We start from the raw sequence: 16,420 nt of genomic DNA, 5'->3' as shown, positions 1-16,420 counted from the left end.
GTCGGAGGCCAGCAGAGTTTGAACGCCATCATCCTGCCATCTTCATCCCGACACCGATCGATTGGCGGAGTTAATGTTCAGCGCCAAAGGGACCAACGTCCTCGTCCTCAAACATTTACATTAGGGCACCTATCAGCAGCCCACCAATCAAATCTTACGACACATGCTTGTCGTTTTTATCACTGCTCATGTACATGTTTGTGTTTACAGCAATAGCAGCCTGGGTTGAAAAAAAGTCAATTGTGAAAGCTGTTTATTTTTACTTTAAATAAATGAAAAAACGTTTGAAATGATTAATCTTGCTAAACTTTTTAATCTCACAAATACTTGATGTCTGAACACCTCATTCTTGTGTGAAATATATTTGCCCATTTAAATTGTGATTTTATTTTTAGTTTTTTATTCTTTTACTTCTAGAAAATGGTTTTTTTTTTAGATTAATTAATGAAATCTCTGTGGCGCAGATACATTTGGAGGTATCCTGAGCCGACATCAAGTTTTCAGCCTTGATTTTTCGGAGGATAAAAGAAAGCCTGGCAACGGTAATGGGACGCGGCCATCTTGGTGGTCAGCTGACACAAGTTCCGTGTCACGTGACCTCCACTTCCGCATTTAAAACATATGGACCGTGGACACTACTCGTTCCAGTATTCCTTTTGAACGGGGCGAGGTCAGATCAGAAAGCACATATAAGACATTGGACACATCGCTTGACTTTTTCTTCGATTATTTTCGCGATACCTCAGAATCGGTGAGTTCCTTTACGTCATATTCATATTTTGCTTCCTACAGTTACTGCAGAATACTAATATGCTTATAACTTGTTGCCATTAAATGGTGGCACTGATCCGAAATACAATATTATAAACAGTTTATGGTGCAAGAAATGAATACGTTTGTCTTTGTAAAAATGGAATTGTTAACAATAATTTATAGGTTGCAAGAGTAGCGATTTGTCCACCTGTTGGAAATTTTAAAACTACTGTTATGCTTAGTAGCATATATTTACATATTCTATAAATCAAATTAAAATGTGAGCAACTGGTAACCAAACACTTTATTTCATAGTGATGCATTGGACAGCGCTTGTGTTGGCATCAAGACTCCTTGTGGCCACTGTTGCCTTGGACAACGGCCTTATGCGGACCCCTCCTATGGGCTGGTTGGCTTGGGAACGCTTCCGCTGTAACATAGACTGTGAAAATGACCCCAAGAATTGCATCAGGCAAGTTGATGCCATTTGGAATTGTTCACCCAATTAATTCTAAAAGATTCCTAACGTGTGTGTTTCCGTCCAGTGAGAATCTGTTCACTGACATGGCCGACAGGCTGGCAGAAGATGGCTGGAGGGAGCTGGGCTATGTCTACGTCAACATCGACGACTGCTGGTCGTCCATGCAAAGAGACGAGCGGGGGCGGCTCCAGGCGGACCCGAAGAGGTACGCACATACGCAAACTCGAACCACACAGTAATCTTCTAGGTCAATAAATGTTTTACCGACGGTGTGCCAGTCATATGACGCCTAATAAAAAAACAAGAGTCAGCAGGTTTAGAATGTCAGCTCCTGTGCTACACTTCAGGTTCTCAGGAGGCATCCGCCGACTGTCCCGCTACATGCATGACCGGGGTCTCAAGTTAGGTATCTATGGTGATATGGGCACACACACGTGCGGGGGCTACCCAGGCACGCCTCTGGACAAGATTGAGGTGGATGCTCAGACCTTCGCTGAGTGGGAGGTTGATATGTTGAAGTTTGACGGTTGCTATTCAAACGCCAAGGAGCAGGAGCAAGGTAACGCACCTACAATAGATGCAAATCAACAGTGGCTTGCTTGTAGATCCCTTTTGATTCCGTTCTTCCCCTGGATAAGGCTATCCTCGCATGTCCAAGGCTCTAAACGCCACGGGCCGTCCTATTGGCTACTCCTGCAGCTGGCCTGCCTACCAAGGTGGTCTGCCACCTAAGGTATCATAATCGTCTTATCTACCAGTCACCGTCTTTGCACTTGTGTTAAAACTCTGAAATTTTTAGGTGAATTACGGTCTTTTGGCCAAGATCTGCAACGTGTGGCGTAACTACGACGACATCCAGGACTTGTGGGATAGCGTGCTGAACATTGTGGATTGGTTCTTTGACAACCAGGATGTGCTGATTGCTGCAGCCGGGCCCGGAAGGTGGAATGACCCCGATATGGTTTGTTCCGAGGATCTGATGCAAATGGAAATTGATGCAATATGAATTTGTCATGTACAGTACTTGCAAACTCCTCTGTCCTGACAGTTGATCATTGGTGACTTTGGCCTCAGCATGGAGCAGTCTCGGTCACAGATGGCTCTCTGGGCCATCATGGCCGCTCCTATCTTCATGTCCAATGACCTTCGCACCATCAGTAGTGGCGCCCGCAGCATCCTGCAGAACAAAATGGCCATCAGAATCAACCAAGACCCGCTGGGCCTTCAAGGTCGACGCATCCTGAAGGTGTAGTGCTAATTTTTCATCCACCTTTGCTGGATATCGTTGAGAATGTTTATCCCATCAGGAGAAGAGCGGGATTGAGGTGTTTTGGCGGCCGCTGTCAAACGATGCCAGTGCCCTAGTGTTCTTCAGTCGACGCAATGACATGCCGTACCGCTACCAAACATCCCTCGGCAAGTTGAACTACACTGCGGGCATCTACAAGGTCTGTATCCTTCTAAATCAGTGGTTCTTAACCTGGGTTGGATCGAACCCTCGGGGTTCGGTGAGTCGGTCTCAGGGGTTCGACAGAGCCCCCACTGAGGAGGTCCGAACAAACCTGTTTTATCGTGTAGCTTCTGATTTGCCAGTATGTAATTTGTTGGAGTTCATATTACCGTAATTTCCGGACTATAAGTCGCGCTTTTTTTCATAGTTTGGGTGGGGGGGGCGACTTATACTCAGGAGCGACTTATATATGTTTTATTTCACAAATTTTTACTTGAGCATTAAGACATCACTTACTTACAAGTATAGTTGACCACTTCCCATGTTATTTTTAGTATAGTTGATCACTTCACATGCTTTTATATCTTTATCTTGAACATATTCAAAACATAAAAAATAGAGAAAACATCAAATAAAGCAATTAACACTTTAAAGCACCATGTCCAAGTCCACTGTCTGCTGTATGTACACTTGCTCTATTTTTGCTCCTCTTATATTTATTATTATTATTTATTATTATTTGGCCCGTTCTCAGCTCTTTGTTTGTGTTTGTCACGTTAGCATACCTATCGTTTAGCCTGTTGTTGCTATTTAATGAATTGGAGTGACACCGATGGTTTTATAAACATGTTATTCATGTAATAGTTGTCCTTAATCACTCTATATGTTACGTCAGGCCCGTTCTCAGCTCTTTGTTTGTATTTGTCACGTTAGCATACCTATCGTTTAGCCTGTTGTTGCTATTGTTTAGCCTGTTGTTGCTCGTTCATGACTGTTTTTGGTGTGGGATTTTGTCGAATAAATTGCCCCCCAAAATGCGACTTATACTCCGGAGCGACTTATATATGTTTTTTTCACTTTTTGGGGCATTTTATGGCTGGTGCGACTTATACTCCGGAGCGACTTATAGTCCGGAAAATACGGTATGTTGGTTTTGTTCTTTGAACAAGGTGATGTTCATGCACAGCTCATTTTGTGCATTAGTAAAAAAACATCTATGTCTTGAATATAAAAAAAATAATTTTTCACTAACGAGGGGTTTGGTGAAGGCGCATATGAAACTAGTGGGGTTCGATACCTCCAACAAGGTTAAGAACCACTGTTCTAAATGAAACACATTATTTAAGCTGATCCGCATCATGTCTTTTTTTATCTCACCGTTTTAGGTGTATGACGTCTTCTCTGGGAAAACTGCGATGCTCAAAGATTCAAGTAGCTTCGTGGTGTCTGTGAACCCCACGGGTGTGGTCATGTGGTACGTCTCGGCCCCCACCAAACCGAACCCCCCCTCACGCCAGTTCTTTGGAAATGACCGACTCGGAGGACTCGCCCGGGGTGACCTTTCCAACGCCATCCCGCCCGTTTTTTTGTGAGCTTCCTGTTCCCCGAAGATTTTACTGACCAGATCGAACTGGAGGTGTATTTGGAAGACTAAAGTTCACTCAGGGCCAGAGTATTTATTTATTTTCTTTTTTAATAATTTTTCTTTTTAATAAAGAGAAATTTCTATGTGAACCACTTTGAAATCCACACACCTTATGTTCCCTTTCAAAGTGACAATCTATAAAGCATATAAATAACACTGCCTCGCTATAATAGATTTTGTTGTATGTCACAATTTGGAAATAAGGTTGCACTTCAACATCAGTGGTTGACGCATTATGAACTATTTGTTGTTTTAACTTAAGTAAATGTATATCAAAGACAACTTTGTTTCGCATATGTACTGTTTGTCGTCTGTACTGGTGCAAAACTGGGCGACACTGCCATCTTCTGGCCGGGAAGCGTAATTGCCGCTTTTCCGTTGTTGACAGCGTCCTAATTGGAGTTTGCGCACCAAACAATGCGGAACCGTTGTTCCAAACCATACGGAATAATCAATGCACCTGTTTCCGGAACAACCATGAAACTGACATGTCAGGGAATACAAACTGATAGAAGAAATGGAAAGAAATAGAAATATAATATTCAACAACTTATCTTCGACTCGAGTTTGGAGGTCAGTTTCTAATGGAAGGCTTGTTGAAAGCATAGTTTTGTGAAAACTGACGAAGCGCACCAACCGAAAGAATTCGAGGACGTGTTCGCAATTCATTCATGTGGATGCCAAAACCAAATTAAGGAGGCCAGCACATTATGACATACGGTCACAACCAAGTCACTTCGAGTGGCAAATTTGGTAAGAGCAAGTTTTGTCTCTCTTTTTAAAAGTCTTTGTAAAATGTTCTGTAATAATAGCCTTTTAACTGGAAGGCTTGTTTAGAAACTTGGCTTTGTGAAAACTGTGCAGAAAGGAGTCCAATGAAGCATACCAACGGATGTTGTGGTACAAGTAATGAACGCATCTTTATTCAATGACTGACTGCCAACAACTCAGACAAGCTATCATCAAAGCTACAGAGACAATGTGTCCGTGACCCTCATTCGTGTGGATGCCAGGAGGCCTGAACCAAGTAACTTCCAGCCTTACAATGGTAAGTCTCTCTTTTTTTTTCTTTGTATTGAAATGTGAAAAATTTGACGTGTCTGTGTCGAATAAGTCCATCCATCCATCCATCCATTTTCCGAACCGCTTAGTCCCCACGGGGGTCGCGGGCGTGCTGGAGCCTATCCCAGCCGTCATCGGGCAGTAGGCGGGGGACACCCTGAACTGGTTGCCAGCCAATCGCAGGGCACACAGAGACAGACAACCAATCTCACTTACACTCACACCTAGGGACAATTTGGAGTCTTCAATCGGCCTACCAAGCATGTTTTTGGAATGTGGGAGGAAACCGGAGTGCCCGGAGAAAACCCACGCGGGCCCGAGGAGAACATGCAAACTCCACACAGGGAGGGCCGGAGGTGGAATCGAACCCGCACCCTCCTAACTGTGAGGCGGACGTGCTACTCAGTGCGCCACCGAGCCGCCGTCGAATAAGTCATTAACTAAAATTAATTCTAACATAACTTATGTGATAACGATATGATCAATCACTACTTATTGATTACAAAGCCTTTAATTAATTAGATTACTCTTTGTAATCGAGTCCCACCCCACTTTAGTTTCTTTCCATCACTGGGCAGTATGCAAATGAAAATGTCAGGTCACATCTGACGTCTCACATATTGTGTTCTGCTGATGCGTCTGAATGTGACCGAATGCGGATGGCAACGTGGGAAAGCTGCGAGGACAGATTTTACTGAAAAGAGCGGGCACAGTCAAGAGTCTTTTCGTGGGTGCACACAAGGGGAGAAAACTGACGGAAGGGTACAAGGGAGGGATTTTTTTGTGTGGCGCTCCTGCAGAAGCTCACGTAGGCCCACAGCTGCGGTGGAAGGCACTCTCCAATGGTTGTGCGCCACTCGTGGTCTGATTCGATTAAGTAGCACCCCACCTCCCCTGATTTCCCCTTGCCGGGTCACTGCCAATCTGACTTTGATGAAGCCCCAGACAGGCTTTTGCTTACAATATTAACATGACCTCACCAGAGTTCAAGCCTAATTTTGCCGTGTTTGGTCTAATTTATAAGAAGGTACATGACAAAGAGTGATTCGTTTAGCTATAAGGCAGCAAAAATAATTACTGACTGGAAAGATTTTTCTCAGTTAGTTTCATATAGTTTAATCAATGAAGGCATTCAGTAAATTGAATTATTATTTTGATATGAGAATTAGAATTGTTGACAGTTAATATTTACTGGAAAACTAAATATTTTTTTAAGGTGGTACTTAGGGTAAAAAGTCCCAGACCTAGTGATTATTTAATCCTTGGACGTATAAATAGCACTACAAAATGGCTAACAGGCAGTATTTGTGTTTGGGCCCGTTTAGCTTTTTTCCGAATGAATCAATGCTTCCATTCAGCCGCTAGCAGGCGCTGTTGTAGAGCAGATGGGCGTGTAGGAGGAGCCTCGTTTGCTTTCCATTCTGCCGCAGCGAACGAGGCGAGCTGCACGTTGCCTGAGGCGTCGGGTTCGCGTGGCACCTGGCCAGGATGTTGCTTGCCAACTGGCAGCCGGCGAGGGTCACAGTCAAGACACTGTCTCTTCTGAGAGGGGGGGGGTGGGGGGGAGAGAGAGAGAGAGAGAGAGAGAGAGAGAGAGAGAGAGAGAGAGAGAGAGAGAGAGAGAGAGAGAGAGAGAGAGAGAGAGAGAGAGAGAGAGAGAGAGAGACATTGTCATTGTCATGATCTCACTGATTTATAACTCTGTTATGATAACAAGCAACTTGAACCATCTCAGTGTCATCAAAGAGACTTTGCCTATTTTTGTCTAATGCCACCATAGATTGGTGCCAGTGAGGAAATGTGTGCAGGAACCCTCATTTGAAACACCAACCATAGTTCAAAACCCAAAATAAAATCTACTAAAATGGGATTTTTGTGATGTCTTATCATGGAAATTCAGTTTTTGGATGATCAGCTATGCTTTGTGGGAGCTCGGACAGCATGACTAAGCGACAGTAAGTAATGAGCTAAAACTAAACCAAAAACGTAGTGCTCAGTGGAAACGGGACTAATATTTGCCAAGCTTTGGTGGTTTCTCCATGGCATCCATAGTCTGGAGCAACACATTAGCAACTTTCTGTACAACTGTTCTCCCATGTGTGTGGTCATTGTTGCGCAGAGGTTTTCCATGTCGGTAGCAGGAGCCTTTCTGGGCAGAGGCACAAAAACCATTCCACCGGCCGGAGCCTTGCACACGGCCAACTCGGCAGCGGGATTTGGCCTGAATCAACCCCATGGGGAATGCTTGGAAGGTTTCGGGGGAAGCAGGTGGACATCTTTGGTATCGAGTGTGATACCTTCACTAACTGGTGTCATTTGTTCCATTACCAAGCGCATGACTCAGTTTACTGTTTTATGAAATCACTTTCGCCCATTTAAATACAACTTACAATTATTTTGTTCTGCCTCCCATTTGTTGTGGTTGTAATCCCACAGCAGGCCACTAAATTTTCTTTTCATCAAAATCCTGTTTTCTCTGCTTTTTGTTCAGAAACCGTTTTTATACTGTATTGTCACACAACACAATATCATGTTGGACTTTCAATACATGAATGTTTTGGGTTAAGCCAAGGAATGAAATGAAGGCCTGATCCTGTGCCGAGTTGGCAAAAAGCCGTCATGTGACTGTGGCGGCCAATAAAAATAGAGAGACTTGATCGGTCAACAATGCCTCTCGCAACCTCTCATGTGGTCTTGCGAATATCTGCGTGCGAGATTTGTTGTGCTATTTTTTGCCCTGTCAGCATTTGGATGGCCTCTTTTGGACACAGCTGGATTTTTTTGCGTCTCCGTCACTTTGTTGGTACGTTTGACTGCCCGGCCATTTGCCTGTCAATCTGTCCCTCACTCGTCCGCCCTCACTCCCGTTGACCCCCCTAGGTGGCGTTAGAATTTCTAAAAAGTCAGCCGTGTAACACGATGCAATACAAGACAATGACAAAAATTGTCAGCCAAGCAGATGACCTCACTTGAGTCAATACAATGTGTACACTCCCTGGAAACAACTGCGATACAATTCTCACAGTGTTGGACGTTCTTTGCTGGCCTTAGCATGAGCAGAAGCACTGACCTACATTTACAACCTAAAAAATAGTTGTTCCATGGAACTGTTTCAATAATTATTCCCAACAGTCAATTCATTTCGTAGAATTTCTTTTGGCTACATAGCTTCCATTTACTGTCAGTAGATGTTCTTTTTTTTTTTTTTTGGTCCAATTACATTTCAACGTCTTTGTGTCTATGTGCACTTCTAACCTTCTTTACTGTATGCCTTTATTGATCAGAATTAAAAACCAAAATTATTATTCATTTGTATTTGGAGGAAACAGATTTTTCTTCAGATTCATACAACTTCAGGAATCAAGTACGCAAACACACACAGATCAAAGAGGACATGCAGAGCGACCTTCAGCCCAGTCGGCGTATATCTTGGTAGGCCGAGTCCGTCTAAACATTAACTCTGGGGACTTGGCTCTAATTGAGCAGCTCTGAGTAAGTTTGTGTGTGTGTGTGACTTGCGTTAAGGCCTTAGCATGATGGCACATGGCTCATAAAGTCCATTTGTGTCCAATGGCACCTGCAAACACACTTTTCTTTTTTTTTGCTCATTCACCGAGGGCTCAGAGTCTTGGAGCCGACGTGTGATCAGCTGCTGTTTCATTCCTGGGCGAGCACAGTTTAGGCTTTGTGTGTGGCGAAGGGAAAGCGCTGACGCAAAGGCGACGCTGTGCTGTGACGTTGGGGTGTGTGTGACTGTGGCCACGTACTCCTTCAGTGAGTCAGACGTTTGCTAAGTCGACCGCTTTTACTTTCCCCGGATAAGTCAAAGTACAACGGATCATTTATTATCAAGGATATTGTACTGTGGTACTCGTGTGTGTTGGATAAGATCACATTAGAACCACATCCGATTTTGTCAATGAAAATAACACCAAGTCGTTTCACGGTCTGTAATCCTCTTTCAGCGCCACAAGGTCATTTGAGTCTGGTTAGTGACCACTAGGGGGCAGTAAGGTGTTGCATGTCTGGACGTACTCCCAAACACAAATCTTGACCCGAGGCGCCTTTTGGAGATGTCATGGAGGCCCTGATTGACAGTGCATGTCAAGACAAACCAAGCATGAAATCAAAGCAAATGTCTGAAGACCTCTGAGACATGATTGGTTCTAAGTAGCAAGATCTGGAGTCGCGGAAGAAGTTTGGAACCACCAAGACTCTTCCTAGAACCAGCCAAGAGTTTTGGAATCATTGTACTGAGACATCCTGCTCCAGAGGGCTGAGACAGAACGACTCTTGGTACCGTGCACAGACGGCTATAAAATAATTGGCCGCAGGACAACTCTGGGAATGTCCTTGAGTGGTCCAGAATTCAATCCCATTGGACAAGATTTTAATCATGACTGTGCACCGATACTTCCCCTCGAACGTGATCATAGTCAAAATCAATACGGTGATGCGTATGTGTAAACCATCTCGGAATAGAATTTGGGCGGATGCTAGTTTTAGAAGACCCCCACCTTTTTCTCTCGCTCTCTCTCTCTCTCTCTCTCTCTCTCTCTCTCTCTCTCTCTCTCTCTCTCTCTCTCTCTCTCTCTCTCTCTCTCTCTCTCTCTCTCTCTCTCTCTCTCTCTCTCTCTCTCTCTTTCTCTTTCTCTTTCTCTTTCTCTTTCTCTTTCTCTTTCTCTCTCTCTTTCTCTTTCTCTTTCTCTCTCTCTCTCTCTCTCTCCAGTGAAGAATAAAAGCAGCGGTACTTCAAAAGATAGACAAAATGTTTCCTGGACCGCCGGCTGGCAAGTTTCCCTCTGTCAGTCAACAGACTTCGCAAGGTCTCATTACATGAGGACATGAATGGGACGTGGGGAAAAAAAGATGATGCAACTTGTGGCTAACAAAGGGGATTTTTTTTTTCATGTCTTGGCAATCTTGTCCAACGTCATAAAATAATTCCTGTGACAACCGTAGAGGGGAAAAAAACCCTAATAAAAGATGTAGTCATTCCTGAAATGTGGGGGTATTAAAAGCATATAAATTACTGAAAGGTGGCTAGCATTGCAACAAGAATCTTCATAGACATGCTGAGATGTTTGTGAGCCTGAAAAGCTTTTTTCTCTTTTGACTCCGAGCAGTGTACCAAAGCATAAATGAGCCTCCGGGGTTTTGTTCCGATACCTGCCTGTGGAAAATATGACTAACATTGCAGGGCTTGCTGTTAGCCAGTGTCAAATATTTACTTGGTCATTATAGCCACCTGTCTCACACATGCACACAAATTTGAGACTTAAGAGGACACTTGCCTGGCTTCCAACCATAGCCGCGTCATCAAAATATTTCCAAGGACTGAAATATAGCTTGATGAACAATATTGAGTGAAGTATCAAAATACAAAAATAAGATCTCCTGCTATCTCGGAGTAGGTCACTGAGTAGTGCCGGCCGAATGAACCACAAGTCTCAAATATTGACCAGTCAAATGTTGAAGCTACAATCTGAGTTTCTCCAAAGCATTTTATCATCTTGCATCATCCCTCAGTAGATGATGCAAGAATTCAACCCTACCGCTGTTACGTCACTGAGCGCCATTTGTTTCTTTCCAGGTTAAATACTAAAAGCCCTCCACAAACCGGAGCCAATCTGAAGTGGTCGCACGATGAAAGACCACCTCGCAATGATGACGACTACCACTAAACTTTACTGCCCGAGCCAACTGGTGGGTATTTTCGACGACACGGCAGAATGTAAATAAACACATACCATTTAGTCACGGCTCCAAAGCCAGCGAGCCTTCCCTGGCAACTGTGCTCCATCACTTTACAATGCTAGGTCGTAATTACCGGCAAACCGCAATGTACGTATATGCGGTCGCTATGTGCTTGGCCACGCTCGTAGGAAAAAGATGACGGAAGATGTGCACGGTTGCTGAGGAATCCCCCAACTCGCTCGCGATGAATGAAAAATGCCGATAGGTGAGAGCTAATGGGAGAGGTTAGGATATGGAACTCATCATAGACATGATTTTTATCATAACTTGGGACTTTTCATTTGAACAATTCTTTTTCCAGGTTAGATTGATTACAAAATGTTCAATGATTAATAAAAAATCGTGTTGTTATGTTCCGAAATGTCCCCAGCAATTTCCTTTGATCCAAGTGGTGGCAAGTCCCACTAACTTGAATTTATGTACAGTAGTTTCAAATGATAATTATGGAAATCTGGAGTTGTTAAAATATCTCTTCAAAAAACTTCCACAACTGCTATGCTTGTTTAAATCTCCTCTTAGATCTTTACAGTGTTCTTTGGACTTTTCCATTGTTTAGAGTATTGGTTAATCCAATGAGCGCTGTGCAAACATTAGTTTTTATGTTGGCAAAGAAAAACTAGCAGCTGCAGTTAATCATGTCCGCTAACAAGAAGCTAAACCAACTTGGCCTTGTCAAGTAAAAAGATGTTCTCGAGCATTCATCTCCAACATTTAGGTGAATGTAGTGATTTGATTGTTTAGGGAAAATAAACATCAGAATGTATATGAAGCACCACCTGTTTTCTACTTGTAACGGCAAATCACTGTGTTAAAATGTAAAACTATGTGGCTCTATTAAAGAGTTTTGTGGAGTACCGCCAGTATCTTCAGTGGGCCATTTCCGACAATGGATTCATTATCTTTAAATTCTGCTAACACAGTTGAAATGTCATAATTGCAGTAAATATTTACATGAAAATCATCTCTAGCTCATAAATATAAAGCAATCATATAAAAGCCAGTATACACGGCAGTAACTGAGTGTGCCGTCTTCTGCCAAGCTAGTAAATTGCAGGCGCTTGGTAACCTCAAAACGTCACGTCGGGACCGTCGTAAATGTGACAATGACCGACAAGTTGCTCGGCGCATATGCCCCCTAGCGTATCTTGCCGAGTTAGCAGAGGTCATTATCGCTTCCAAGAAACTTGGGCTGTGCCACTTTCTTCTGAAACCGGATCGTGGCCGTTGACATTATCTCTGGCAAGACGCGTTTATTGCTGGGGGAAGACGCCGGGGTTTTGAAGGAAAACCAGAGAGTCGAGACGCTTGCCTTAAGTCTGCCAACGGTCTTAAAATGCTACAAACACCTAGTAATGCTGTCGCAGGACTATTGTAATGTAATATAATAAAATTGACTGGAAATTTAACGTCAACCAGTAATCCAAATCTGTATAACATGACTACATTAACCCAATATAGTCATTTGTGTTTAGCTGGCAATTTCTTTTATACCAGCTGACATAAAATTTCAATCAGTTTAATTTTTATGGGATGAAATTGATCAATTCTTGTACTTTGTGAATAAAATCATAAATGTGATCAAAGCAGTCTGAAATTTAGCTACCTCGCGGGGAGCCTGAGCTGTCCGACCCACACCAAACATTCCGAGACAGGAGGACGCTCTTTGGGGAGGTTGTCGGCGAAATGACCCCAGAGAGCCTCTCGTTTGTAGTGCTCTGCGTCCGTTAAGCTGCCAATTGGGTTCACATGCCATTCCCGTGGAACCTCGAGGGGCTCGAGGGGATCCGGTGACAGCGGCACTCGGCCAGCTGATAGGCGAGGCTAAAAGGAGATCGCGATGCCTCGTGGGAGGTTTGACGGACGGTGGTGGTGGTGGGTGGGGGACATCGGACATGTCAATGAGTTTGAGTCCCTTGCGACTGAAGCCCCTTTTATGTGCCTTGGTGTGGAAAGAGTTAAGTGCAGCTCATTGGCCTTTTATCTCCTCTTGATTCCAAAGTGTTTATATACGTGCAAGGAGAGAAATCCCATTAGGTTCCTCGTGATTGTTGATAGGGAGCACACTTCCAGACATTCATTTAGATCTAAACTTCACATCAGACGTGAAATTACACAACCAATTAAATCTATTATTATTATTGTTGTTGTTGCTATTGTTTTTATTGTTATCCATCCAACCATTTTCTGAACCGCTTAGTCCCCACGGGGGTTTGGGTGTGCTGGAGCCTATCCCAGCCGTCAACGGGCAGTAGGCGGGGGACACATTATTATTGTTATTTTTTGTTGTTATTACATTTTTTCCCCAAAAGGTGGACATAGCACATGATTCACAAGCTAATTCCTTCCTGACACCTTCCATAAATTTGATGAATGATTTAGTCTTGGAAACCTGTATGCGTAGCTAGTGTGTGTGCGTGTGTCTTGTTATCTGTTTGTCCTTGAACTTCAGTTTGGCAGACAAACCAAAAGCCTGCAAATGGGACGAGTCAGGCTTTCTCCAAATCAGATTTGTAAGCCTCATTTTGCAGTGGTAAGAGTGGTAGTCGTGGAAAATATCTTTGCCCTGAATAGCATTCTGCGCCCCCTGCCATAACGACTTTTTACAAAAGGGGAACGCGCTATTGACCGCGCCAGGTTAGCATGAAGTACACTTCGTGATGTAAGCGCTTTCCCGATATTGCCACACACTTTGCACACAGTGTGAGCAAACAGTTGCGCATGGTTCTTCAGTGTGTGACGCGACACTTGACTTTGTGACACTGCCCTTGTACCTTTGCCATGGTTTGCGTCGTTTCGAGGGTGTGGAGGGGTCGGGTCGGGTCGGCTCCGGGGGTCTCAGTTTCCTCTTGGGATTTGTCTGCAGTTTGCCATCCACATAAATGAAAATCCTCCACTGTAGCACTGGAAAGAGATTAAATTTAATCTACTTAGTATAGTTTGAGATTATCGTCCTAATGTACAGACAATATACTGTGTGATCACAACATGACATTTCATGCGACCAGGTCATGCGTGATGCCCTAGAGAACACAAGATGGAAACTTGGTGACATTTTTGGAGTTACGAGAGAAAGGAAGCAAAAAGGTCAAGCGAGCATTGTTGTGTTTATTGTCAGCGGAATGTTGGTCAAAGTTAATTGTGTTCATTTGTAAGGGAAACCAAATGGCTTGTGGGAATCTAATCGCACGGGAGATAGCAGCGAGGACAAAATCAACTTTGATTTAAAAAGCGTAGAACTCGTCTGATGTGACCGTAACACCAGACAAAACACCGTCGAGTTAAACAAAACAAATCTGGTCAGTGTCACCTGGAAATGTGGAGGATAACCGACATATGATGCCATGGATCAATTTAATGCCTCCATAAAGCAGCCTGGGAAGAAGTTAAGATTTAGCTGTGTTTACGCTGAGAAGGGGTCTGTCGTATGGGACCAGGTGGGTCATTCAAATGGAAGTCAAGCAATGTGTTATTTGTTGTCAAATGCATAGAAAAGAGCAAAGCAGGCAAACATGAGAAGGTTTTTTTTAGTCCAAATGTGCAAGTAGGAAAGAAGAGGAGCGAGCATAATGATTTACACCATATACAAAAAACAAATTTAACACAGTGTCCAACGAAGGAACAAACAGTGATGATAATGTAAAAAAAAAAAAAACAACTCATTGTTTAACGAGGGAACAAACAGTGATCATTATATTGAAACTTCCGCCGCACATTCATCAACTCCGTTTTGAGAACAAATCGACTTGTGGCGCATCAGGAATTTGACACCGCCGCCAAAGATGTTTCGCCCCGAGCTCTTGTAGTTATTTATTTATATAATTTGAACAATGCCGCGCTTGTGGCTAATAAACGGAGACGGTGGCTACCAAGAGGGGAGATGAATAAATTCTTGCTCAATTGTAACTTTTATTTCACATTTCTGGACCCAATGCCAGCCACATGCATTTTATTTTTGTCACATTTGTATTCCAAGAAATCAATTCATTTGTCATGATGTGATTCATGGAATATTCCAATTTGTAGCAAAGGAGGAGGAGCCATTTGTTTGGAAATGGAGAAGGAATCCAATACGTACCCCACCTTTCACCTACTCAGTCGAAGCCCCGGAAATATCCAGTAGGATGTTTTTTTTTTATATTAAAATTGTGGAACAGAAAGTGCTCAACAATTTTGTGTGTGGGGGCTCAGTCGCAAACACAAAGCAAACTTTCTTCCCTTCTCCTTTCCCTGCTTAATCTCAACTAGTCTCTTTTCCCACCTGCTCACACTGATCCTTTTGTAAACTGATTTGGATCATTCCCCGTCGCCCTCCTCCACCTCATGACCCAATGGGGGCCTTTTCCCGTGTCACTGTCGGTCACAAACGCGGGTAAATATAGATTAAAGGCACACTACGTGTGAGCCAACACATATTATACCTGACCACGCCGCAGACACGCCTGTGGGCCGAGCACGGTGCCAAGTCGTGATTAGAGTCCTTTTATATCCACAGAGTGCGCTCATTTACCTGCCATGAAGCACGTTTACCGCCTCCAGTCTTGACTATTAGTCTCGCCAGTCGCTATGGTTTCTAGTGTTACGAGCTAAAAGGTCAAAAGGTCACGCTTGATAATATTGACGAGTCTCAATAAGACAACAAATAATTCTGAGCTCTCTTTCTGTATTAGCTAAATTATTAGTATTTTGTATTTGAATCGCATTTGGCAGCTCCCTTAATAAGAAACCCTCTTAGGTTAACATTTTAAATCTGCCAGACTGACACGAAACAAGCACAATTTAGCTAAGACAGGAGCTAGCTTGCACACTGCGCCCCGAGCTCCCGTTAAATCACCGATTAAATGTTTACCGCATTCTTTTGGGAGTTGTACTCTGAGACCAAGCGGGCCCCCAGAATTTACCGGGATTATATGGCGCGCTTTATATATGGAAGTATGCACGTAAAGCGAGGGCAGCTAATGCGGCCAGGAAGCAGTGGGGCAACAGGGCTTGGAGGGAACCGCTTTTAAAACAAACATGGCCAAAGATCGCTAAAGGTCCACTTAAAGCACTTTCAGGGGGCTTAGATTGGTGCCATGGGGCCCGCAGATCAGCTACTGCTAAAGTGTTACTGAGCAAGTTGCTAATCCTGCAGGGATAACTACTACTTAAAAAAAAAAAGAAAAAAAAAGAAAAAGGGCAAGCAACACCACAGTCTGAATACCTTCCATTTCTTTTTTTTTTTTTTGTCTTAATGTGATCATTGCTTTGTCTTTTTGGGATATACGTTTCATCTAGCAGCCAGTTGGCTAAAAAGCCTGCCGGTTTGTCGCACATTTGTTAACCCGCCATTATGGTTTTGTGCGAGCAATTTATTTAAAAAAAAAAAAAAAACGTTTTTGATGTTGACGTCAATTTATCCTTTTAGGGTGTTTTCACACCTGGACCCTTTTAAAAGAACCAAAGTCAGGCCTCTTTAAGTGGACCAAAAAGTGGACCAAAAGGAAACAAACTC

General features: G+C 43.4%; 2 protein-coding genes and 1 long non-coding RNA gene across 3 annotated transcripts in view; 2 read left to right on the top strand and 1 right to left on the bottom strand.

The window, feature by feature from the left end:
- Positions 1–582: 582 nt before the first annotated feature.
- naga (N-acetylgalactosaminidase, alpha) lies at positions 583–4,392 on the top strand. Its single transcript, XM_049757865.1, has 9 exons — positions 583–751; positions 1,069–1,225; positions 1,299–1,439; positions 1,582–1,793; positions 1,873–1,967; positions 2,034–2,195; positions 2,283–2,480; positions 2,542–2,682; positions 3,851–4,392. Exons 2-9 carry the CDS (start codon positions 1,071–1,073, stop codon positions 4,055–4,057), a joined length of 1,311 nt encoding a protein of 436 aa, XP_049613822.1. The 5' UTR covers positions 583–751; positions 1,069–1,070; the 3' UTR covers positions 4,058–4,392.
- A 613-nt stretch (positions 4,393–5,005) lies between these two features.
- Positions 5,006–13,688, bottom strand: LOC125990560 (uncharacterized). Its single transcript, XR_007489003.2, has 2 exons — positions 12,533–13,688; positions 5,006–6,714 (listed from the first exon to the last, which is right to left on the bottom strand). It is a non-coding gene; the product is annotated as an uncharacterized lncRNA (long non-coding RNA).
- The window catches only part of mrps18a (mitochondrial ribosomal protein S18A), a 59,960-nt gene continuing 48,555 nt past the window's right edge, over positions 5,016–16,420 (top strand). The window contains exons 1-2 of the mRNA XM_049757869.2: positions 5,016–5,158; positions 10,766–10,878. The gene's annotated coding sequence lies outside the window, so the exon portion shown is untranslated. The remainder of the gene's footprint in view (positions 5,159–10,765; positions 10,879–16,420) is intronic.

Source organism: Syngnathus scovelli, chromosome 20 (genome assembly GCF_024217435.2).
Source record: "Syngnathus scovelli strain Florida chromosome 20, RoL_Ssco_1.2, whole genome shotgun sequence".
Taxonomy (NCBI): domain Eukaryota; kingdom Metazoa; phylum Chordata; class Actinopteri; order Syngnathiformes; family Syngnathidae; genus Syngnathus; species Syngnathus scovelli.
Note: the sequence above shows the minus strand (reverse complement) of the source record. Positions and strands in the feature narration are given on the sequence as shown.

What these genes read in the sequence shown, in the direction of transcription:
- naga (XM_049757865.1), top strand. Translation starts at nt 1,071, where the DNA reads ATGCATTGGACAGCGCTTGTGTTGGCATCAAGACTCCTTGTGGCCACT. An exon ending in GACCCCAAGAATTGCATCAG is followed by an intron (nt 1,226 to 1,298) that starts GCAAGTTGATGC and finishes GTTTCCGTCCAG; the next exon opens with TGAGAATCTGTTCACTGACA. An exon ending in GGTGGAATGACCCCGATATG is followed by an intron (nt 2,196 to 2,282) that starts GTTTGTTCCGAG and finishes CTGTCCTGACAG; the next exon opens with TTGATCATTGGTGACTTTGG.